We start from the raw sequence: 26,381 nt of genomic DNA on the forward strand, positions 1-26,381 counted from the left end.
GTGTCATCACATCCTCCTGTGGGCTGTAGGCTCTGCTCTGTGCTTTAATACTCTGCTGTGGATCTCACCAGAGAGAAATGTGGGTTTTTCTGCGTGCTTTGAACATACCTGCAGTTTCTCAGTGATGCTCTCGCACTCTGCCATGAGCTGAGGGATGATCTCTGCCTGCTTCCTCAGGTTCTCCAGCTCCTGGAGGAAAACGAGTTCAGAAAAAGACAACATGACAAATCACATCAGATCGTTCTTTCTACGATGTTTTCTTAAGGAGTCAAACATAAATACAGATGAATTCAAATGGTTGCATATTAGGAATGATGCTTTTTTTTTAAATTGAAAATTAAATGAGAACACTGACAAGAATTTTGTCTCATTAAAATAAAAAACTGATAAAATGATCAACTAACTCCTAAAAAAAAAAGAAGAAGAGGGAACTGACATCTGTGAGTGTGTGAAATTCAGTGCAGTTTGATTGAATATGAGGGGACTGAGGGGACTGTGTGTCCTCGACGTAGATATGCGCTCTAGTGATTGATTGTAGTTTTATTGCCCAGCCCTCGTAGCACCAATACAAAGTGAGTACGGGCAGATGAAAATGAAGGAAAACAGAAGACAAGAATAAAAAAGGGAATATAAAGCCTCAACTCTTTTTCTGTTGCCCAAACCCAAAAGCAGCACGTTCAGTTACATTACATCCGTTATCACTTGAAGCTCTTCACACACACCGTGTAATAATTAGCCGAGTCTTCGTGGTCACCTGCAGCAGCTTTGTTCTGGGAGTTCACAGCCGGCCGGCCGGGTCAAGTTTTTAATTTGGAGGAGTTGTGCGTGTGCGCTTGTAGCAGTGGGTGAGTCACTCGACAGACGAGCCTCTGTGGGCCGTCTGTCGTATCAGTGCTCTGCTAACAATGAGACTTCCTGCTGCACCCCCCTCCGGTCAGCGCTCACAGCTTCGTGGCAGATACTCTGTGGAAACTCCGCAGCCCCAGAAGGACGCCATTCTTTGCTTTTAGTCTTTTTCAATTAGCTCCAGCTCTTTGAACCACTTCCCTCCTGGTGTTAGGTAATATGCAAACAACCGCTCTCCAAAGAAAGATTTATCTGTTCTATTAATAATCAAGCTGCCAACTGGTAAATACGACTCTCAAACATTATTTACCTCAGGGATTCTGAATGGGTCATAATGATAAATATCTTTAAAACACTGTGACAAGCACTGATAGATTTAAATTAAGTGAAAATAAATGACAACATATTTGAGGATCGATTAATAACTCTGGTTTATTTATCATGTATAAAGTTGTTGCTTGTTCCTGCTCCTGCGGTGAATGGGTGAACTGTTCATGTGTGTTTCAGTGGGATTGTAAATCCAAACGAACAAAATGAATAAGAGCTTCAACGATTACTCGATCAAGACAAGCTGCCACACATCAGATGTCCCCTCAAGCTTTAGGAAACTGTCACAGACTCTCAAATGACTGTCTCAGCTGGAATAGCTCCAGAAAGGCTGTCGGATTTTGGTTATATCAAGATGTTTCCTGAGAAACTGGGGAAAATCCCAAAAACTCCTATCTTGTAATGTGAACAATATAGAAAACATGTGACCAAAGTTGAACATATATGTAGTTTAACTATTAAACATTAACTGATACACGTTTCCTTTCTTTTTTTAAAATGGTATTTGATATGTTTTGTTGCTTCACACATGACTGATTGTGTCTCTTTCATGGCAAAGGCATCGGGACTCTCAGAGATTGGCCAACATCTGTCCTACTGATTAGGCTGCAGACAGAAACTGCTTTTAACCAGCAAGTAGCAAAGGTCAAAAGAGTGCGTGGCCATGCAGAGCTCATCCTCATTAGAAAGAACTGCACCACTGGACTCCGGTGAGCCGACAGTCGGCTGGTTTGGATTACAGATGGTTGATGCAGGGACATAAGGCGATGCAGCTAATAGTATTTATGCCAAAAATATGCCGCTGATCTAACAAAAGTCAAAGTCAGTGCATGAATTTACTGTTTGACTATTTTTAGAGTGAAGTTCATTGCAACCAAAAGGGGACAAATATCAAGTAAATCGCTGAAAAAATAAGAAGCACAGGGAAAAAAGTAAACAGCAGGTGAGTATAGAAGGTCTGAGTGTTGCTCAGAAGCCAAAAACAACAAGACCAATCCATACAAAAACCAAGCTCCCACAAAAAAACCTCTCACTTCCTACTGAGGTGTTATCACCTCCTGAGGGAGAGCAGCGCTACCTGAGAAGCAGAAGTGAAGAGAAATGTGGAGAAAGCGAATTTGAAACATCGGGGGGTGAAGGGGCGGAGAGCTGAACCTGACATGTCTTTGAGGAAGGAGACTGAGTGGATTCTTTAAGTTAATGTACCACTTCCATTATTTAAAACAAGCTAAATACACACTGTTGTTTCAAGATAACTGGGATTCCTCACCTGCTCTTTGTCCTGTAGCTCCGCCTCCAGCTCCTGCACTCGTACACTCAGTTGGGCGTTTTTCTGCTTCTCCTGATTGGCTTCGTTACACTGGGCTTCTAGTTCGGCAATCTGAACACATTGGAAAAAAGACACAGAGACAATTTTTTTTAAATGTCAGTCATTCATGTGTATTTGCAAAGTCCTGGAAAATCTACAGCGAGAGCTCAACACACTTCAATTTAAGAAAACATGTAAAATAGATTAAACATCACAAAATCTAATACTCATAACACAACCAACACAAAAATACTCAACACAAACAAATACTCCCAACTCAAACAAATACTCCTAACTCAAAACAAGTTACAAAATGGTGAGTATCTTTGCAGCACCAGTCCAGCTGCAGAAACAGCCCACATTGATTATGAAACTAAAATGATTCTATTTATAGTGAACGTGCAGCTGAGACTCTGGTGCAGGAACCACAAGCTTATAAGATGACCAGCACTCTTTGCACAAACTTGCATGAGACACATCACAATTTGATGAGTGATTTACTCGTCCCACTATACACGGGTTTTAAGTGATTAACCTTGTTAAATGTGTGTGGTGTAGGTTCGTCCCTTTTATAAAAGAGACAATGTTTCTACCCTGTCACCTTCTCCGCCTGCGGGATCGATGGGGTTGTGTACGTCATTTGATTTCCCTGAGGGAGTGCATGACTGTACCTTTTCCCTGAGCGTGTCACTCTCCTCCTTGCAGGTACTGAGTTGTTTTTTCCAGCTCTCCACATTAGCCGAAGACTCCTGGAGTGCGTCCACCAGCCTGGCATTATTCTCTCTTAAAGTCTGCAGCTCTGTTTCCCACTTTTTGGCGTTGGTGTTGCTGTCAGAAACAGAGAGATCCAGATGGAGGGTTATTAATGGAAGCAAAATGTAGATAGGTTAGTGCTGAAGCGCCTGCAGCCTGTGCCCACTGACGTGACACATAATGCAATGAATTCCTCACAGTCATAACTATTTAATTAGATGTGATGTACATCACACAGTCAAGACGTATTTAGACTATTGAAGAGGAAATAAGTGAGAAAAGGCTCAAAGGTCTAATGAGTCACTGCGCTGATACCTGACACAAAGTTTGTGGTCTTTTCAGACCACAGAGCTTGTTTCTGTCTTATCAGTATAGCTGGAGAGGTTTTGATGTATATTTAGCATGCATCACTGGCCCCCCTTCCTTATGCATGGCTGAGTTGAAGTGCGCTACTCTCCATCAAATGTGGACAGACGTGCACAGCAGCATTCTGCAGTGCTCTGCTGTTTCACTGCTGGGACACAAGTCCTCGAAAGAAAATCTCAAAGCCTCGTGAAGGCAAGAAAACAGGTCCAGCGACAACAGAGCAGTGATGGAGCGAACTAGGTTTCACAAGCTCAACCAGTGAAGTTAGATACATGGATAAACATCAATTTCTATATGAAAAGATAAACATTAATATTACATCAAATAAAAAAATAAAGAGTCAAATAAATTCTATAATCAACAACTATTTGAATCAGACAATCGAGAAATAAGAGAAGAGAAACCAACAGACCTATTAATCTATTAATCATTTGCTATTGGGAACTTCAGTCTCCATAGGTTGAACTGTTTACATCCAATGGTCCCTGTAATATGTTCCAAGTTAGATTGTCCTGCCCAGGAATCTTCTTAAGAATGTAAGATAATCTTAATATATAAACCTTGAAGGAAATGAAATATACTAGTACAGTATTATATAAGATCAGTTCCTATAATCGTATAAACAGAAATGACTGGAAAATAACCAACACCACTCAAGCAGATGTTCATTAAATTAAAATGTTCTTGTCTGAATGAAGTTTTACATATTGCTGTGGAATTTCTGCTAATTGGTCTTTGGCCTTTCATCCCATCTGGATCAAATCCGACAGTTTCTGCTTTCCAGTTCTAATTTTGGCTAAATTTGCTCTCTGCAGTTTTCCTTTACTCAGAGGCCCCGGGGTAGTTTTAATCTGAAACTACATCTGGTGCTTCATACAATTACCGATTTATGCACTCGACATCTGGATTATAAAGGCCACAAAGCTGAATAGTGGAGCAGAACCACTCTTTGGATTGGATCTGCTCCCCCACACCGGCTCCTGTGACCACCCCCGGGCCTCCAGAACCTTTACTAGCTCCCGGTCACTCATTGCATGCAATTCAAAATCCTCATCCCCAATAGACAATAAAGCCATAGGAGGCACATTCAGGATTAATACACTCGATTTTGTACTGTTTGGATGACTCAGTGGATTTAACAATATGCATGTAAATGTGAAATTACTGAACCACATGCTTCAATAAAACCTGTGTCAAGCAGATACTTTTAGATCCCTGACATTTCCTCAGTAATTGTGATTATGGCCCCAGGATAAAAACCCATTCATGTGGATTTTATTTGAATCCAACAGAGCTTTGTGACTGGGTAAGAGTCAAACAGTTACTTCTCATAATCACAGTGCAGAGTTGGTGGTTGGTACACGGTCTCCATTCTGCTTAACTTCGAATAACCACATTCTCAACACCTGAGTATTTTCTCTTTCTGCTGCACAGGCAAAGTTCCACTCGTTACCTGCAAACTAAAGTGTGTGCATGTTTTAATTTATTTGGCTGTTGTCGTTTTCCATGAAGTGCGGCCTTACCTCTGCTCTACTGCACTCTTCAGCTGATCGTTCTCTGTCTGCAGCACGGCGGCCTCTGGACCCACATGAAAGAATTTCTCATCATCTGTCCCATTGATGCTGGACGCCTGGTTGGAGGAGGGCGTGTCCGGTCCAGACTCCTGGTGAAGAACAGTGGGACGCTTGTTATGTTATGGGTTTTGATTGAAGCTCACCTGGAGCTTTCTGAAAGGTCTGAGGGGCTCTGGCTTCTGAGTGTGACAGGGGGGCGGTGCGCTCCTCTCAGTGAATCACTGTCAACAACCTAGACATGTCAGCTACGACAGCAAAGTGGTGATGAAAAACTGTTGCCAGTATTTATCATGTCATATGGCCCAACAGCTTTGTGTGTCTCAGAGCTGAGTCGGATTCCTGCCATCTGAAGTCAGCGCAGGCCGAGAGCAGAGCTGACGAGCAAATCCTGAGCCGGGACTTCTGGATCGACCTTGAATCAACATGGTTTACTTACTGACAGAGTTATACAGAGTAATAAATATGATCTTGATGTAGAACTGAGAAGCTCATATATATGTATATATATCATCAATTATCATGTATTTATGAGCCCTGCTTGCTTTCTTATCTTAATTGCTGTGGTGCCTGTCAGATACTAAGAATGACCTTGGACCTTTCATTACCGCTATGTTTTCACCCTTGTCCATTTGTGTCTTGTTTGATTTTAAAGCAAGATTACGCAAAAACTACTGGACGGATTTCCATGAAACTCGGTGAAAGCATGTGGTATGCAAGATTGTACGTGAAATAGTGATTTCTTTTTTTTTTCATTTTCACCAATTTCCCCAGGAAATAATTCATGGATTTTGATGGAAAAAAAACTAATCAGTGAATAAGAGATTTTTAATATACATTTAGTGAACTGATATCCATGAGTGTGATCAATGTGGTGCAGCTTTATTTAAGGGAACTGTTGGGCCTTGGCGGAGGTATGAGCTCTTCTGAGGAACATTCTAGTTCATTATAGTTTCTAAAGACTGAATCTGATGTTTGAAGTCTTTAGTGCTTGTAAAGGAAAGTTTGTTGAACTGCAGTGCGGCCATTTATGTCTCTGTAGATGACCACAGCCGCTGTAGATGAAGAGTTGTACAGGAAAAGAGTTGTACTCAATCAAAACTTCAGACAGCAGAGAGATGTGATTTACCTGCGAGTGATTACTCAGCGTGTCCACCTTCTCTTGAGATTTATCCCTCGCTAGCTTGGCCGCTTCTTTCACCTCCTGGAACTTCTCAGCGAACTGGAAATATCAGACATAGCTGTGATCGTGAGTTACAGAACAAGTTGATGTGTCACAGAAATAATTGGCTCTGTATAGTGACAGTGAGGATTTGGGAATCATTTTCTGATCTGGCATCTATTCTCTCCATCTGATGTTCAGCTAATAACCAACTGCGCACTGTCACGCTTGAGTTTTAGGAGCAACACATAAATCAGCTCGTCTCTGAGCGATGTGACTTAATGTGTTGCAGCAGGAACGTCTCCTCTCACCTTGCTCAGCTGCTGCTCTGAAGCGAAGCCCAGTCCAAACACCGTGTTGGCCCTGCTGTCGGCCCATTGGCCAAACTTCTGCGATGTCTTGGTGAACGTCATGTTGGGTGTGATGGTGCTGTTGATGATCACCTGTTAAAAGACAACAAATTCGTTATGATCATTAATTTCAAGTCATGCTGGTAATCAACACACTTGTGTAGGCTCGTGCCAGGATTTTTAGGACGTGGCACGAGCCAAGAAAGAACCCATTACATATTTAATTCTTTAACACTGTGAGAGATTGTGAGGCATTTAACATGTTCACCAATTTCCGTGCTGGGATTTGTGGATCTTGATCGCATATGCAAAAACAGGCAAAACTCACTCAGCAATGCTAATAAAGTTTACTATTAAAAGTTACTATGTTCAAGCCGTTCATGTGAGAGGTGGAAGGAGGACATGGAGTATGGAAAACATTTGAATATCCTGCACTTAGTGTTTTGATGTACGATTGCAAAAGGAAGATTTGATGGGGGAAAAAAAAGAAGAAATAAATAAAACACTGACACACAGGCTGTGCGGTGGCGACTGCTGACCGCCTAACCTCTTAGTAGTCAAGTTACAGTCTCCCTGTCTGCTACAGTACACATTCACCTGTTGCAGCTATGCAGTAAATCAGCTGTCAGAAAACATTTGCTGCAGTCTAAAATTGTAACTAGAGCATGAGACAGTGACGGCAGAAAGCAACCGATTTTTAAAACACCATCTCAGCCTCACTCTCACCAGACGCTGCTGATTATTTTGTGGCTGATTCGGGTTTGTTTGCTGCAAATACAGACACGTCTAATCCCATAAGAAAAGCTGGATGTGCATATAAACCAAACTCATTTCACTTCCAACGTATGAGATCTCAAAACAGCACATGCAAATTACCAACAATCGAGAAACAGCAGAGGACAGTTTAATAACAGTGCAGCTCTTGTTTCATAGCAACATGGCTCTGCACACAGGACTCGAGAATCCAACTTGATGACAGACTCGTGTCCTTTTCTACGCCCCCATGTCTCCTTCTCCATCTTTTCATTGGCAGAGGTATTAAAACACTTTACACTGCATCCTGACTGTACACACAGACTGGGCTAGAGGAACAAGCAGATTAGCACACTATCAAGACACGCATACTCATTTGAGTGTCATTCAGAAGAATGCTAATGGCCCCTTAAGAGAGAGATCATTGCACATTCAAAAACAAGACCTTCCTCGCCATAAAGACTAAAGATTCAACCCCCAATTCAGGCTGGATGTTAAGGGTTCATAAAAAGAGTGGCAGTTCACAGACGTGTCAGATATCATATTTTTTTAAATCCTCATCCCTCCGGAGGCTTCTTCAAAACATAGGTGACCTAATTTCCCCTGAAGGAAAACCCGAACAACAACACTCACACGTCGAGCGAATATTTAACAGCGCTCATCACACCAGCTCAAAGTTAAAATAAGATCAAACTTTAATGAGCATTGTGGTGAAATTGGGCCAGTGCAGCAAAGTCATAATAATAAATACGGATAATATGTTTTGAGAAGTTAACAGGAGGAGTTCAGATTAATGTGCAGCTCAAACGTCTCATATTGCAGCTTTTTAAATGGGTTTGTGATTCTGCTTTCCTTGTTTTTTCAGACTAACTGAAAATCTTGGTTTTTGGACAATAAATTGAAAATCTTGGTTTTTGGACAAGCCCATTTGTTGATTCAAAAAGTATTCATGAAAATCAATACATTTGATATGATAGATTATTGGAGCCATTATGAAGTAAAAACTAAAAAAAAATGGAGATTTCAAGAATATATTTATATTGTTAGGAAAAAGAAAAGTCGTAATTTAAGGTGAATAAAAATAGTTCCACTCCTTCTGGATCCAAAATCTTAATGATCAATCTCATCGTTTTTTGATAAACTATTAGACACATTTTAATATCACGCTGATTTTACCAACAATAACCTTCAGTCGACCACAAACAAACATTTCCTCCTCCACTAAAGAGGCAACTTCCTCCAAGTCAGAGTGGGTCTAAGTTAACAAGATGTTCTATATTCTTCATTTTAACACTGGCGACAGGCTGCTCAATAAATTACCTAAAATTATCACTTTCTCGTAATATTATGACTTTATTCTCAAAACTTCTCAAATCAAAATATAATTTTCCCCTTTTAAAAAAGGGACCCCAATATTGTGACACTGAATTTAACTCTACATCACCAAACATATCTGATCTGGAGTTAAACACAAAGCCGAGAGTTGAAACCCGACTAAGGTATAAAGGTATATAAAAGTAATGATATTAGCAGGTCTTCCTCGTCTTTGAGGACCACGTGACTGTGTGCTGGCATGAACGACTGTATGACTCAGAGAGAGAGTGGGAGGGTGAGACAGGGGGAGGGTGAGTGACGCTGGCAGCTGTGGGGGTGAGGAGCTGGGGCTGTGGATCAAGTGGCACAGGAGGAGCAGAGTGGAGCTCGGCTGGCCAACAGCCCGAGGGTCAGTTGGAAAACTTCTTCCTCGGCTAATTATGTGTCTGCAGAGTGCGCGCAATCTGCAGAGTCAGTCAAGTACAATCAGAGGTGCAGAACACGAGAGGAGTGAATGGGAGGGAAAGAGCTGTGATCACTTGTCCAAGAAACAAATAGACAAGAGGGAAAAAAGGAAACCTGCTACACTGAGTAGAAGCTTTTTTTTTTATGATAAAACTTTAAATGTCAAATTTTTTGAAAAGCATAAGAGCCCTGGCTAAATTGTGACACCATTTCACATAATCATACACGTTTGTCAAGAACTTGAAGAACTTCAGCGTTTTCCACTTTCTCAAAGACATAAACTGTCAATGCAATTGCGTAAACACAAAATGCTCTCCCATGTTTGCATCACCGTTTTCAGACATGAACTCCAGAAAAGAAAGATAAACGACAGAAAATGAAAATTGGTTCTGCCCTTTAAATATGAAAAACGTAGCAGCACCCTTTATCACCAAAAGCTCACGAATATCGTAGTTGATAACTTCGTCAGCATCCCGACACCCATGTCTAAAATGTTTTTTTCAGTTTTATGTCCGTCCCATGTTACAGACATCATCAACTCATCCCCACGCTCACTGTGAATTTTCTGGATATTTTTCTGCTCCAATCCTCAGCTGGACTCACTTGGACATTTTTCCAGAGATTTGACCAGTGGGGTGCCAGGAAAAGTTCCAAAAAATATCCAGAGAAACTTACTGGGAAATTTTTGCATTCTCAAATACAGCCCTCGAGATTCCAGGTATACGAGTTAAGTGCATGTCTGAAAGCAGCTTATGTAATATATAATATCGTGATTCCTTAATCATCATCAGTGGCATTCATTTTTACTTTATAGGTTAAAAATGTTTGCCAGGAAATGATTTCCGAGCACAGCTTCTTGTTCTTTAATGTCAAATGATGCATAATGTCTTTACAGCTTAAAGGTTTTCTGCCTTCAGATGGTACATCTCATGGAGCTAGTCGTAGTAGTGAATGCAGTACAATTTAGTTTTGGACAAAACATCTGAGGAGTGGCTGGTGTTTGCCTGCACCGGTCACATAGAGGATCAACAACCTCTGGAACGTGCAACACTGATTCTGAATTTCTGGTTGAATTACGTTTAAAAAATGGTGGCATTGACACATTGTGATTTAGAAAGACGTGCATGTCTTCTCCTCGGGTATCTATGCTAACTTTTTCTGGACAGATAAGCAGAGACCTTTACACATGTCTTTGCAGGCGTGTAATTCCATCTGAAGACTGAATAGATGGTGTATTTAAAATGTGCATTGGAGTGAACAGGAAATTCAACAATGCTTCTGCCTTCCAGCCTCAAGTCTTGACTGTGGGCTAATGAATAGCAGCCTTTCCATTGGAAGAAGCTAATGAATAGAGATCATGCCTCAGATGACATTAGTTTATTTTATTATTTGATGTTCCAGGTTGTTGTTTTTTTCTAACAAAATAGTAGCATGTGATGCTTTCTACTCAGCTGAATTTCCTTATGTTGGGAGTTTCACAGTAGCTCATAACAGCTTTGGTGTGATTGCACCATAATCCTGATAAATACTTGTTTTGGGACTCGTATCAACCCAGTGCATTCGCTCATCATGACAGCTGAGTATACAATAAAGGGCACAGTTGAGCTTTATTGTAGTAATTCACCCAAACTCTAACTCAAAATAGAGAACAAACACTACGAACACTGCAGCATGTGCATGTCCCCAGTAGAAGTTAGTGTTCGTCTGTACTCGGGCCGGGGCGACGCTTATGTTAAAGTGTGTTTCTCTGTGGTCTCAGTAATTCAGTTATTTTAGGTTTCATAAACATTAGGGAAAAAATAAAAGTTATTGGCTTTAACTTATAATCGTCGATATCTTTTTTCCTTTCTTAGGTCCTTCATTCCAGTCCTCCCATTATTAAATAAAGATTTAATTGTGAACTGAATGTTCCCCAAAGCCCCCAAAATTTGATTGTGACCATCTTCTGCTCCTGAGATTTAATCGCATTCACCTCTGGGTCATCATCCTCCTTCACAGTTTCCATCTCCGACGGTGGCTCACTGTCTTTCTGCGTGAGCTCAGGCTCTCTTCCACCTGACTCATCTCCAGGTGGTGACCTGCCTTCAGTGCATCACACTGGGCCTCACAGCTCTTCAGCTCCTTCTCCTTCCCAGTGAGGGCACTCAGGCAGTCGATGAAGGCGTTGGGTCGAGCTCGCCTTTTCTCTGTCTCCCTCTGTAGGAGTTTGTCCTCCTGTTGGACCTCATATTCAGACTTGGCATTTTCAGTAGTGAGCCTGTTCACCGTCTCCTTCAGAGCAGCGTTTTCCTCGTGGAGAACCTCCAGCTTCTTTCTGCAGGTCTCTTTCACATGACTCAGCTCCTCGTGGAGAACCTCCAGCTTCTTTCTGCAGGCCTCTTTCACATGACTCAGCTCCTCGCGGAGAACCTCCAGCTTCTTTCTGCAGGTCTCTTTCACATGACTCAGCTCCTCGTGGAGAACCTCCAGCTTCTTTCTGCAGGTATCTTCCACCTGACTCAGCTCCAGGTGGTGACCTGCCTTCAGTGCATCACACTGGGCCTCACAGCTCTTCAGCTCCTTCTCCTTCACAGTGAGGGCGCTCAGGCAGTCGTTGTAGGCGTTGGTTCGAGCTCGCCTTTTCTCTGTCTCCCTCTGTATGAGTTTGTCCTTCTGTTGGACCTCATCTTCAGACTTGGCTTTTACAGTAGTAAGCCTGTTCACCGTCTCCTTTAGAGCAGCGTTTTCCTCGTGGAGAACCTCCAGCTTCTTTCTGCAGGTCTCTTTCACATGACTCAGCTCCTCGTGGAGAACCTCCAGCTTCTTTCTGCAGGTCTCTTTCACATGACTCAGCTCCAGTTGGTGAAATGCCTGCACTGCACCACACTGGGCCTTACAGATGTTCAGCTCATTCTCCATCAAAGTGAGGGCATGCAGGCAGTCGAAGTAAGCCTTGGATTTATCTAGCTTTTTCTTCCACACCCTCTGTATGAGTTTGTTCTTCTGTTGGACCTCATCTTCAAGCTTGGTTTTTTCACTGGTCAGCCCATTCGCCATCTCCTTCAAAGCAGCGTTTTCCTCCTGGAGAACCTCCAGCTTCTTTCTGCAGGTCTCTTTCACATGACTCAGCTCCTCCTGGAGAACCTCCAGCTTCTTTCTGCAGGTATCTTCCACCTGACTCATCTCCAGTTGGTGACATGCCTGCAGTGCATCACACTGGGCCTCACAGCTCTTCAGCTCCTTCTCCTTCACAGTGAGGGCGCTCAGGCAGTCGTTGTAGGCGTTGGTTCGAGCTCGCCTTTTCTCTGTCTCCCTCTGTATGAGTTTGTCCTTCTGTTGGACCTCATCTTCAGACTTGGCTTTTACAGTAGTAAGCCTGTTCACCGTCTCCTTTAGAGCAGCGTTTTCCTCGTGGAGAACCTCCAGCTTCTTTCTGCAGTTCTCTTTCACATGACTCAGCTCCTCGTGGAGAACCTCCAGCTTCTTTCTGCAGGTCTCTTTCACATGACTCAGCTCCAGTTGGTGAAATGCCTGCACTGCACCACACTGGGCCTTACAGATGTTCAGCTCATTCTCCATCACAGTGAGGGCATGCAGGCAGTCGAAGTAAGCCTTGGATTTATCTAGCTTTTTCTTCCACACCCTCTGTATGAGTTTGTCCTTCTGTTGGACCTCATCTTCAAGCTTGGTTTTTTCACTGGTCAGCCCATTCGCCATCTCCTTCAAAGCAGCATTTTCCTCCTGGAGAACCTCCAGCTTCTTTCTGCAGATCTCTTCCACCCGACTCATCTCCAGACGGGGACCTGCCTTCAGTGCATCACACTGGGCCTCACAGCTCTTCAGCTCCTTCTCCTTCACAGTAAGGGCGCTCAGGCAGTCGAGGTAAGCGTTGGTTCGATCTTGGCTTTTCACTGTCTCCCTCTGTATGCGCCCTTCCTTTTTCCTGAGCTCTTCTTTAAGAGCCTTGATCTCGGCTTCAGCGCTCAGGAGTTCGTTCTTGAGGCTTTTGACAATGTTCTTCTGCGTTGAGATTGTGTCTCAGATTGTGGTACAGTTTGTCATCAGATAACGCTGCTGCTCGATTCATGATCCTGGAAGCAACTGAATCTCCTGCAGATTGTTACAATTTAACTAGATCATAGGAGGAGAACACAGCAGAACCTTCTAGAACTCAAAGTGCCACATCAAAGGAATCGATGTGGCACTTTAAACTGTCACATGTTTAATGTACAAACACTTAAAACAAACAAACAGACACTAAAGAAATATGTCTTTTCTTTATTGGTAATAAGACAAAGTGGAGATGACTGTCTCTTTGTAAATAATTTGCATACATACAATACATAAGATAATATCTTGTTGAGTTGTTAATATTTGTTGAGATTGTTCATGTGTGAAAATTTAGAAAAAAAAAAAGAAGAAACGGGAAACTCAAACTACATCTTTATATTTATGTTTTCTAAAATTAAGCACTTTATTTTAAGATGTCTTTAAAAAGCTCTTTATTTAGTTTTTAAATGCAAGCCCTTGGTTTACTTGAAATGATAAAAGAACATTTATTTTATTATTATTAGAGAACCCTCCAGTTCCACGTGAAATTTAATAATAAACATTGTTGAAATACTATTGAATTGTACTTTATTTTATTTGACAGTTTTTGACTTCATACAGACATTGGGCCTCATTCACTAATATGTGCGCAGAAATGTTCTTACTCCACAAGAAATAAGTGCTTGCGCAAAATCACCGCCGGATTCATGACGCACCAGCCGATCTTGTTCTCGCCACCATGCGTATGATTGTGAATCAGAATCATTCTAAAATCGACAGGGGCGTGTCCGCTCTCTGTAATTAGCATACTGCCACGCCTCTATTTCTCCATATAAGGACATCTGTTTGTCATGAAGAGAGCGTCGTGCTGAACAGTTGAAGTGAGAAGAGGGAATAAGAATTTCACAGCAGAAATTGAAACATTTGTGTAGACACAAAAGGAACCCTTCTCTGTAGCAACGCATGTTAGACATTATGATGTTTTGGACCTTGCTTGAGGAAATTCTCTCTAACTGGACCTCTGACTTTTAATTGAATACCACTGATCTAAAGTGTGGGAGTTTTTAGTCAGAGACCGGTTTTCATTTATTTTGCTGTTGGACAGCTTAATGTAGATTGATATATTTGGAGAGATTTGTAAAAGGCTGATTAGCAGTTCAGACTGGGCTATTTTTTGTTGTGGAATAATACCTTGCAGCGCATACTTAGTTTTTTTGTCAGATTTGTTTGTATGTAAGAGAAGATGATAAAATAAATATAAATGGCACAAGTTTTTAAAAAAGTTAAAAAGTGAATAAAACCGAGCAGCCAAAAACATCATCAATCTCACTTATATGAATTTAAATTCTTATTCCTGGCACAAACATGTCTTTTAGCTCTGCACGCCACGAATGTGAGGCAAAGAAAAACAGAGTAAATACTCAAAACGGGAAGAGATAAAATGTTTTTGCATGCGAGCTGGAAAAGTTATGACATTTGGAATAATTCAGAAAGTGCAGCAAGAAATCCCTTCACTGTGCTGTCATGGTGCTTGATATGCTGCTGTATGAGAAGCACGATTCAGGACGAGCGAGAGTCAGAAGTGCTGATCTGCTCCTCTACTTGCTGTATCACCATCAGCGAGTCGCCCGGCCATCACGGGTGGACGAATATAAGCTGACAGTCTGTCACAGTCAGTGTGCACAGCAGCACAGACTATTCTTCTCGACAGACCTGTCCCCCTCACAGCTAGCGTACAAAGCAGAAGACTATATTTAACATTTATTTTTCATGACTCAACAATTCCCCCTCTTTGCTCATATTGACAACAGGGATACAATTGAAATGAGCAGGGGGGTCATCCCTTTTTAAACTAATAAAATGTCATGTTTTATCCTCATATACAGCTGTTGCCTGCAGACACATGCTGCTCTGTTACTCAAGGTTACAGGAGAGTGGAGAGACAGGAGGACAGGGAGGGTGACAGAGAGTGGGAGAGCAGACAGAGGAAACCTGGCCTTGAGGATGAGGAGCACTTAAAAAACTGATGATTTGAAATAAAAAGGAGATTTCCGATATTATTCCAAAAGCTAAAAACATGCAAGTTTCATCTTCAGCGCTCTAGTCATTGTCAGTGTTGTAGCTCGACAAGTGCTGCTTGATGACATAACAGATTAGAGTCTCTGGTTTGTAGCTGTGGGAAGGAGAGCGGTTTTGAAGCCAACAGAGTGTGACTCAGCAATGCTCTGAAACCAGGACCAATGGGTTTTGATTGTCTTAATAGATGGATTTCACTTTATACTTGAGTCAGACGCACAAAAGGAGCACAAAAGTTAATGAGCTAGCAGATTTTAAACACACATGTTTGTCTTTCTACAGTTGTCCTTAGACACTAACCATAACCTCCACTACCATGAATAGGGGGATTCTAGTATTTTCCAACCCATGCTGAAGTGTCCTTGGGCAAGATGTTGAACCACCCCAAAAATGGCCCCTAATGAATGCTAATTGTAAGTCACTTTGGATAAGAGCGTCAGCTAAATGACATGTAATGTAATAAGTGGATCTTCTCTCGCAGTGCAAATACTCTACACACAGATATATCCATGTTGAGTTCCTGTGAGAGCCACCATTCTGATGGCTTGGTAATCCTACACTGAACTCCGCGGGTGCTTTACCCAAACAGAGATACGGACAGCTTCACCAAATCTGTGAACATACACAGCTCTAAACCACTGGCAACCTGCTAAGTGTGAAGTGGCTCTGCAGGTAATCTGAGCGATTTAGGACCATGCGACAGGTGATTGCCTGTCAGCAGAGGGATACCGCTGTCATATCTCTCCTACACTTTTCACACAGAGAAGATCCTGATCGCCATGGAAACACAAGGTACTCTTTCAGTTAGCGGAGGATGAAGGTGTGAATATGGGATATCTGCATACTCCTATGGTGTCCGTTATCACAGGCATGATTTAATCTGAACATTGGGCTCTTGATATGACAAACATGTTGGAAAATCGATTCTTTTTTTTTTTAAATTGAAAGTTTTTCACATTCACTGCATGTTCCGCAAACAAGCTATTCCTTATTCAAACTATTAAAAAATATATATTCAGAAGACAACCAGGGAAAGCTGATCAGTGTGACCACTACTTAAAGAATATAGACCTTTGAGTGAGATAACTGTGGGCTGTTGATGACAGTATATTACAGATAATTGATTTTAACTCCAACTCAACAGGCATGAAGCTGTTGCCTGCTCTGTGGAGGGGATGGCTCTGATATCAACCTACAGGAGAACTGTTCCTGTTGTGTGCTGAACTATTAACATATTTATACGCCTTGCAAAAAACAATGTATGTCTAATGATAGGGGCCAACAGACCCATTTTATAGACATTCCATCCAAAGTAGAGATGCAGAACAAGTTGTGTTTTAAAACAAAAAACAATGGTTTGTGGAAATGAAAGAAAGAACTTAAAGAACCCAAGAAGTTCTAGATGACCTTAATTTCATAAGCAGGACAGTGCAGGAAATATTAAATTGCCTCGGGTTGATGCTGTCCTAGAAGCAGCGAATATAAAATCAATTTATTAAAATTTCCTTTTGTTCAATTCCAACTGACTTTGCTTCGTCTACGTCAGCTGTTCCTCCTGAGAGCAGACAAATGTTTCCAATCGTCTCTCCAAGATCGTGCTACATTCACAGACACATCGTAAGGACACAAACACGTACCTTGGATCCATCCACGCTGATAATGCGGTAGCTGTTGCGTGTGCTGTCGTAAAAATAGGAGACAGTGACAGCCTGCTTGCTGGCAGGAACCCAGTTCTTCTTGGTGGTCGGGTCGATTTGGAAGACGTGGGCCCTGGTGGTGAAGATTGGCTGCTCCCTGGAGAGGAGAGGAACAAAATGAGGATTGCTGCAGGTAAGACACAGTATAACACTACGGAGGAAGACAAAGTACTCTGATCAATGAGCCAGCTTTTACAATCTTTACCCAAACACTGGCACTTACAGTGTATTGAGTTCTTAATATCCCTTCATCACATTATGGCTGCAGAGACACTGTGACTGTGACACTGAGTCTCCAGAGATGCTGAGAGTCTCGGCACATGATAATGTAACACAAACCCCAAGTCGTCATAGTACCCACAACCATTAGCACATCAACACCACTGCCCTTTCAAAAGGTGACAGTAACACATATCTTGGCGTACATGTGACACTGTGCGCTTGTTTGTATGAACACATCTATTGTCTAATGGAAGATTTCCCCCGTGCACCAAATACGTCAAAGACTAAAACTCAGAGAGAACTACCTCTGCCAAATAAGGCCCAACACTCCCCTTATGAAACCACATTTAAATTCACTAGATCCAGATTCTTATTTGACTCTGCACCACATTGCAAACACTCAGATATCAGTCCCCCAAAAAATAAAGATTCATGAACTGTTCTTTGAGAAATCGATGAAAATGTTGAAAAACGCAATGTTAGAGAGGGGGAAAAGAGTTCCTGGATCTGCCCCCCCTATCCGGATTCGAACCAAAATTTGTTTCCGTGATCAAAACTAGGTGGGCCTTTTAAACCAAAAAGTATAACAAATATTTATGGCATAGTTTAGCAGGAGAACCATGTGCTTTGGTACCAACACGCAGCTGCTCAGGAATTAAAACCTGTTCATAGTTCATCATTGGTGTACAAAATATTTGGTGCATTTATGAATAATTACACAATCAAGGGATAAGAGGAAAGAAAAACACAACATTAGAGAACAATGCATCTCAGCAGAAAGTGAAAAGGTGTAGGCTGAAACTACAGCTTACTGTGCCTGCACTTACAAAACACCACCCTGTGTCTATTCCTACACTGTCATACAGACTAATGCAGCATGTTCTGATTTTTGAGAATTGTTGATTTGCTCGTTATATCAGGAAAATGGTGGAACCAATGCATTGAACTCAACATTGGTTGGGTTATCTTATGCTTTTTGCAAATCTGGGACATGTACAAGTGGGTTGTGCTTTTCTTAATAATATGGAGTGATATGAGCCCTATAAAAATAAACTATAAACAAACAATGTTTAAGTAAGGTTTTCAATAAAACCCTTAAATATGTTCATATCGTGTCAGATCCCAATGACTACAAATCATTTTGAAAAACTTCTAAATATATATACACATTATTAATCAGGTGCAATTGTTGGTATATTACCAGATTGGAGCCAAATCCACATAGACACCAGTCCCCTAAATATGCCCGTTTTTTTCATTTGGTCATCATATAAAATTCCTGGATCATCCCTTTGTCCGGGTCATTGCCAAAATTGAATGGGTTCTTTCTTGGTCCATGTTCTATCTGCCACAGTTTGTGAAAATCTGTTCAGTGGTTTATGTGTCATACTACTGACAAACAAACCAACTAACAGACAGGGGCAAAAATGTAACATCCTTGACGGAGCTCTACAGTCATCAAAACCCAACCCAACAATGACCATGATGGGGAAAATTTCAAAAAACAAACAATGCCAGCTATCTTTGAGAGGGTGAAGTAATCTGCCTCCCAGCAATGAGCAGCTAGCTGTGTGTATGATTCAGAAGAGCATGATCATGGGGATAAAGGAGCCTGTTAAACTTGAATGACTGCAGACTGAAAAAGAAAAAGAAAATACAGCAGAAATGCTCCTCCTCTTAATGACATTCCTACAAATGCATCTCTCTTTCTCCAGACACTGATTATCTTAACCCTCTGTCACCTATACACACAAAACCATAATTTGACTCCCACAACAGCTTATTCGTAGGATTTAACAATTAGCCAATCAATTGGCAGCAGTGTGGTGTACAAAATCATGCAGATACCGTTCAAGAGCTTCAGTAAATTCTCACAAAAAAATGACACATCTCCGCTTCCTCTCACTATCCACAAACAAAGCCAAAATATGCAGGATCCAAACTGTACTGTATTTGACATGTAGGTTTGCCCTATGTCCCATCCACAAACATGGAGGAGGCAGGGTTTATGACATATACTGCAGCCAGCCACCAGGTGGTTACAATTTGGCTTCACTTTTGGGGAGCAGTCATGTCGTCCATCTTTATTAACAGTCTACCTCCAGCATGATAAAGCACCATGTCACAAAGTGAAAGTTGTCTCAAGCTGGTTTAATGAACATATAGTTCTGTGAACCTCAGTGACCTCTCCAGTCACCAAATCTGAATCCAGTGGATCACATATGAGCTGTGTCTTAGTTGACAAGAATTTGGCATTTCATACTTTTCTCATTTCACCAGATTGTACATCTATGAAAGTCATGTTGCCACAGAAAATAATATAGAATATTATATATAGAATATAGACATTGTTCAGGAACAGCTCGTGGAACACTCTTCTCCTCAGCTCCATACAAACTGCACAGACACTTGACACTGACAGAGCACCACTGCGGAAAGTGGAAAGAAAAAGTGTTAATTGTATTGCTGCAGGGTCTGACTCTGGACCCAGCAGGTGTAATTCATTCCCTGGATGCTCTCATTTCAAACGGTGAGTACAAGTGGTTACGTTGCTCCTCTATGAAGTTTGAAGTGCAAAGAACAATTAAGTGGAGTGGCTGGATCAGAGGGATCAGAGGACACCTCAAGAACTTAATAATGATTGCAGATGGAGAATATGGAGGAGGCAGAGTTGAAGCACTTCTTACTGGAAATTAAAATGAGAAGTGAATGCAACTTTCAGACAAGGCAAGTTTTATATGGCTTGGCACAATTGCAATGTTGATCATACCTTTGTTTTATCTTGTTGACTATGCAATTATACATTTTATTAATTTGTCCTGGCACCGTTTGGACGTCCAGTCACCATTGAATTTTCCTCCTGGATGTTCTTCAGCGTACGAGATTAAAGGCAACGTAATGGACGATCGTAATGAGGTCACAGTAAATAATTGTAGGGGGAATAAGACTGCCGAGCACGGCATTAAGAGGGCATAGCGATACATGAGCCATACTGCCGTGTGGCTGGGCTAGGCCTCCTGTACAGCACGTTGAATCCACCTTTATGCTTTACAAATGACATGTACTTGCCGAAGTGATGGGTAAAGGAATTCGGACATGCGGGGTGAGGTCAGAGTAAAGCTGCTGCTCCTTTCGGTCGAAAGGGACAGTTGAGGTATCCAATGCTGCACATTGTCTTAAAAGTCTTAGTTAGAGTAGATAGAACTGTTATGCCTTCTCAACATGCTGTATGCCAGTTAGTTTCTTCATCTGCATGCTGCTTCTATGCATCATTCTGTCCACTATTGATTAGTTCGATGTTTGTAGGCCCATTCTCAGTAAAGTGTGCTTTAGATTAGGTGCTGGTGAAACAAACATTCACAGATCATTTATCTCCACTCCACTTAATTACAAACGTGCTCCCAGGAGAGAGCTTTATAGCAAACTTCTTACGGCATCAATTGTCGGTTGTAAACCTTGTGAAATCCTGGTACTTTCTAGTATCTTTTCTTCCTCTTTTTGCTTTTGCTTCCTGGCTTGCCTTTTACTTTCATCACATGAAACGTTTCAACAAAATGTGTCAAGTTGGCACGAGGGTGCTCGGCTGGACACACTGGCACAGCCACACTTTGCTTGGCACAGCACTAAAATCACCAATGCACTATCAAAACCATTACAAATATTGCATTTTTTAGAGCACAGGGATGTGATTATTCAAACCAAAATCCACTATATCGGAGAGCACATTCTCAAAAACGTCCCTAAAATTCAACAGGTGTTAAAGCTAGCAGTAACACACACACATCTCCTTTTCTGTAAGGCAAAACTGCAGGTTTCATTAACAGGGTACAGATGGTGCCACTGTTGCTGTAATGCTTTACCGCAGTTGACAAAGGGACGTGTCAGAGGACATTCAGTTCAGCTTTACTTTAATGCACCATTATGAGGTCCCAGGGAAAATAATGTCACATGGACAGTGTGGCAGGCTGCAAAAATTCACGAGCTAATAAAGCTTTTACTTCTCTTGGGATTATGGTTCTCACAGAAATGAAAGCCTAATAAATGCACTGCCCCCTTTAAGCCTAATCTCAGTCTTCATCTGCTTTGGGAACAACAAAACCCATTATACAGATCACTGTTGTCGCTTTACATACATACACATCAACACACACGCTGACCTTTGCAGTGGCAGTGTCTGGAGCCAGCTCACACTGGCAAGGGGAGGAGGAGTGAAAGGCCACTGCTGAACACATGGATGCACTCACACAACGGTTGGTGGAATCCAGTGATCTGCTTTTCTCAGATATTAAAACATTACGTTGATTGATTTGAAAAAAAAAAAACAAGACGATATTTTGGACTTTGTGACCTTGGAATTCTTTGTCCTGCTGACTGTTGGGTGCGCTCTATCCCCATCTGGTGCTTTAAATAATTTACAGGTGTGTGTTTCTGTGTGTGGGGGGGAGCGGATTGGAGTTAGTCCGCACCGTCTGTGCCTACGTACACCTACACACCCACCGCAGGCCCATGCACACTCGTGATGTGGCAACTGTGTTGTGCACTGGCTGAAGAATAAAATTAAAAGCAAAGGAATGTGCTGACAACCATATACCTGAGGATAAGTGAAACTGTTGAGAAAGCGCTGCACCGTACCAATAAATAAGCTTTAATTATTACATATAATGAATCTATATCACAACAAATACAACTAGACCCAACAACTAGAGGAAGAATTTTGGCCGCTGTGGTTGCATGCTAAACAACTGCACTACTTTACCTCTGAGGGATATGCAGCAGCAATATAGTGAGTGATGCACGACTAAGCCTGTTTGCCTCAAGTTCTCTGAAATCCTTCAAAGTGTCTGGCTGATCACTACCTACGATTTACTCAAACACTGAATTCTACAGAGTTGGAGCAAAGTTTGCTAAGAGAAGGATTATCCCACTGCTTTAAAGAGGAGACATTAAGATGACAGCAGATGACACCATGTCCTGAGAGGATGTGTGAAGAACAGCAGGCGGCTTCTATCTTTCTATGGTGGAGGTTTTAATGCCACGGGCTGCAGTCACGTAGCACCTGTGTTCTGCTGCACCTGAATCCAGGCATGTTTTTTCAGAGAAAGAGAAAAACTGCCTCTTCCAGATTCCTGAATCTACTCCAGCGACATTCTCCAAACAAACTCTCCTTATCAGTCACAGTCATCCACTCTCTGTCCGAACGAAAGTAGCGAAAGAACGAAAGCGACTGTGTAGAGATCGATAACTGATTCAGGAATCTAGGGGTCATTAGTCGAAGGGTTTAACGTCAAAACTCAAACAGGCTTCATAGCCTGTTTCACAGAAAACAGCAGCCTCAGCAGCTTCAGATATGTGCCCTGCAACATTCTTCACATTCCTACAGTGTGAACATTATGTGACTTTAATACCAGCTCCAGAAGTCGCGAAACACACACAAGTTAAATATAAATGTGCAGTAGACAGTAGGCAGACAATTTCTGCTGCTGTATAGTTTTTGTTACTGTTGCATAAGTTGATGACTTTCGACTGCACAGTGAAACTCTTTAAATACAGATTTTTCTTTTTTCCCCACAGAGGTGTCATGTCTCCCTCTAAACGGGTCGGAAGAGAGATAGCATCAACACACAATGTCTGGGTTTTACACCATGTTTGCAGTGTAAAACGAGCTGGGGACGAATAAGCTGCATATCAGGTACTATTGGGTGCAGACCCACAGGCACAGAGCCTGTTAGACTATAATAGTATCTTTTTTATTAGATTCTGTCTGCCAGTGGGACTTGAGGTCACTGTCCTGACTGTTTGAGATCTGATGAAAAACAGCAGACGTCGTATTAACAAAAGAAAGATGTTTCTTTCTGCAGTTTTCAACAAGACAGGCACTAAAGCAGGACCATCAACAGGCTAAAATCAAAAATTACCAACAGAATATTTATGAAATGCTGTCTTTGAATCTGAGTGGTCTCACAAATTATGCGTCAAAAGCCTCTTCGCTTGTCAAATATGTACAGGACTGTAGGAAGGAACACGGAGCACTTATCCCTCCTCATTTTCTCAGCCAGTACCGACGACAATACACCAAGTTTCCATCTGCTTTTTCTAAAGGTGTAGATATCAAAAGAAACCGAGGGAAAGTTTGCAAAAGTGCACGGATCTGGTGACTCTAGCAATGTGAAAATGGCAAAGTAGAAAGTAACAAATTTGTTGTGACTGTAAAGCTGAATTCTTTTGTGAACATAAATACCAGAATTTAATAACGTGAATGCTCATTAGCTGGGGTAAAAGTCAGATGAAGACTCCCTCATTTACCTGCGAGGCACTGGAGGGGAGCAGAGCTGCCTTATTAGTGAGAGCAGCATTTCGTCTATGTGAATGAGCAAAGTAGGGAGAAATGGAAGACTCTGTGGGATCATCACTACAATAACACCTTGGCCTTTATTGTAATAAACACATTGCTCTATACTAATGATGTTCGGGGGACATGAGAGTGTCCTGCTGAGTGAGACAGTCTCTAACTGCAATGCTGTGAGATGTAAACAAACTAGAATGTCACTAGAGCCCATACATCCACCAACAGTCCCCTTCTGAAACCACATTCAAATTCACAAGATACAGGTTTAATTTGGATCTACACCAAATCAGTCCCCTAAACATGCCCCAAGGATTTTTATCATCAAGATCCATTCATTATTCTCGGAGAAATCAAGAAAGATGTTGGACAGCGCCCTATCTACGCATGTTAAAGAAAGTAACTGAACTTAACAATGAATCAATGGATTTCTAGATTCATAATTAGCTGCAGCCTGATTTCATTGTTATTCTATGTTTAAGCTGGAGGGATATTATACTGTAAACTTAAGATTTGCATGGCAATCTTACCATTTAATTTGAAATTATTTTACATTGTGTCTGTTTTAACTGGGATTATTGAGAGTGACCTTCATTGCTACTCCAGGGTTTTGGCTGTGGACTGATTGTACTTCCTGCCAGCACAGCTCATTTAACAGGCGAAAGAGACAGTATCTCATGCATCCAAGCCAGCAGGCCAGACTCAAACCAGCACTCACATCAGGTCTTCCTCCACCACACTGTGGCGATAGGTGCCCAACATAATCTGAGAGCTCAGAGGAAGAGGAAGTGAGGAAGTATCCACAGAAGCACAGCATGACAGCAGATGGCCTCCTAGGCCTCAACCATCTGGCGTGGAGACGTCCAATCCGCCGTCAGTCTGTCCCCTTTCATTTACGCATGATTCCTCAACAGTGAGACCTGCTTGTACTCCCCTGCTACACCTCTACAACCTTCCCCTTTGGCCCTCAGCTGCAGACAGAGAAGTCAGATTAGGTTTATAGTTCACTCTCCTGCCTTGGCAGCCAAGAGACCCACTGCCACGTCACATGTCACAGAGCCTAATCAATGAGTATTAAGCCTTTAGCTGTCACTCTCTGGTCAGCCAGGAGATTATCATCTATCCATGGGTTAGGGCTGCTCCCAGCCCGACTTACTTTAAATAGCAATATGTTGATTGCACTGCTGTCTGTGTGACCGCTTATTCAGTAAGAAGGGGCTTTCGGACAATCTGAGCTTTATTGTGGAGAAGCAGCGCTTAAGCTATAAAACTGTACTTAAAAAAAAAACAAACAATAACCACCACTTTCTTTCTCACTGTCGTTATGAGAATCTCTTCAACCTACATTTTAATTTACTGGGCAAGTTAGTCATACAATATCATTAATAAAGACTAATACATACATTATTGTGCTTTATAAATCATGTGGAAATGACGCAATCGATATGTCAAGATTCAGAGGGCACTGATAGATCACGTGACGTGATAGGAAAGTGACAACGGAGGATAGATACTGAGGGTGTGTGTTGTGTGAGAGAGACTGATAGTTAATCTATAACTCCTTTTAAGAGCCAAGAGCGTCAGGGACAAAAGGACCAAGTAAACCCTGCAAACTACAATCACACACAGTCTTTTTTTTTTAAGTCCTACTGTCAGCTTCTTAGTGTGGTCTTTGTAATCTGTGCAGATTTTTTAAATATTTAGTGATTGCTGGTTCCAGTTTGTCAAATGTGATTATCTGCTGATTTCATTAGTCTTTATATATCAGTCATTATCACTATCACCATGAAACAACAGTGAAAGCTATCATTCAATGGAACGCTCAACAAATCCTCCCACTTTCTGCCCCTGGTTGGATCCCATTACATTTCTCTATACGTTTGTGTCCACCTGTGATACCACAGGCCGGCTCAGACTGAAACCAGACAACTGGAGTAAGGAAACTTGTTGTAATGTCTCAGTCACTATAGGTGTGACCTCCTGCCTTGAGTTGGACTACAGCTGCCATGCTGCGTGGGCCAGTGTACTGAAACAACAGCGTCTCCTCTCAGTTCTAAACCTGCTGGGTGACCACGCCAAACTCTTGATGAGTCGTCAGGACGGTTGAACTGGTTTCTTACATAATATAAATATTAAAAAAAACTGCTCAGGAAAAAACCAAGCACAGAGGCAGTTTTGACTTGATTACAGAACATTAAGCTGATTATTTTCCACACTTGGCCTCATAGTTTTTCAGAAATCAAAGAATTCTTGTTGTCACAAATGTAAAAGTTCCCATCAATTATTCAGAGACTGGTTTCTGTAATAAAATTACATTGAGCTGTAACCACTGCAAATCAAATACTAAAAAAGGAGTACAAACAGGATTAGGGAACTTCAGAAAGGAAAGTCAGCGTGAAGCAGAGCTCATTATTGCTGAGGCGTTGAGGCAACACTCACACCATTGGAGGCTAAATAATATTCTGTACCCAGTAAACAACTGTGGGAGTGCAGCACTATACCTCCAGCTCTGTGGAACACACACACACACACACACACACACACACACACACACACACACACACACACACACACACACACACACACACACACACACACACACACACACACACACACACACACACACACACACACACACACACACACACACACACACCTTATTAGTCTGACACCTCCATATCACAATTAATGACACCTTCAAAACCACATACACACAGATATAATCCATAGGAAACTGTGCGTAAAAAAGAAAAGACATATAAATCCATTTTCTCTGAAGCTTTTCCGCACAAGCTCTT

The 26,381-nt window shown here is 41.8% G+C and overlaps 2 protein-coding genes across 3 annotated transcripts in view; both read right to left on the bottom strand.

The window, feature by feature from the left end:
• Positions 1 to 26,381, bottom strand: part of homer2 (homer scaffold protein 2) — a 30,786-nt gene that overhangs the window by 3,284 nt on the left and 1,121 nt on the right. For both annotated transcript variants that reach the window (XM_035157105.2, XM_035157096.2), the window contains exons 2-8: positions 16,959 to 17,115; positions 6,646 to 6,777; positions 6,302 to 6,394; positions 5,125 to 5,264; positions 3,154 to 3,310; positions 2,444 to 2,554; positions 109 to 189 (exon numbers count right to left, since the gene is read on the bottom strand). In XM_035157105.2, coding sequence (XP_035012996.1) covers positions 109 to 189; positions 2,444 to 2,554; positions 3,154 to 3,310; positions 5,125 to 5,264; positions 6,302 to 6,394; positions 6,646 to 6,777; positions 16,959 to 17,115 — 871 coding nt within the window. The remainder of the gene's footprint in view (positions 1 to 108; positions 190 to 2,443; positions 2,555 to 3,153; positions 3,311 to 5,124; positions 5,265 to 6,301; positions 6,395 to 6,645; positions 6,778 to 16,958; positions 17,116 to 26,381) is intronic.
• LOC118109728 (kinectin-like) lies at positions 6,792 to 13,497 on the bottom strand. The gene is made up of 2 exons (XM_035157083.2): positions 11,956 to 13,497; positions 6,792 to 11,679 (listed from the first exon to the last, which is right to left on the bottom strand). Exons 1-2 carry the CDS (start codon positions 12,982 to 12,984, stop codon positions 11,209 to 11,211), a joined length of 1,500 nt encoding a protein of 499 aa, XP_035012974.2. The 5' UTR covers positions 12,985 to 13,497; the 3' UTR covers positions 6,792 to 11,208.

This window comes from Hippoglossus stenolepis, chromosome 1, assembly GCF_022539355.2.
Source record: "Hippoglossus stenolepis isolate QCI-W04-F060 chromosome 1, HSTE1.2, whole genome shotgun sequence".
Taxonomy (NCBI): Eukaryota; Metazoa; Chordata; class Actinopteri; order Pleuronectiformes; family Pleuronectidae; genus Hippoglossus; species Hippoglossus stenolepis.

What these genes read in the sequence shown, in the direction of transcription:
- LOC118109728 (XM_035157083.2), bottom strand. Translation starts at nt 12,984, where the DNA reads ATGAGTCGGGTGGAAGAGATCTGCAGAAAGAAGCTGGAGGTTCTCCAG. An exon ending in CCTGCAGAAAGAAGCTGGAG is followed by an intron (nt 11,680 to 11,955) that starts GTTCTCCACGAG and finishes AAGAAGCTGGAG; the next exon opens with GTTCTCCACGAGGAGCTGAG.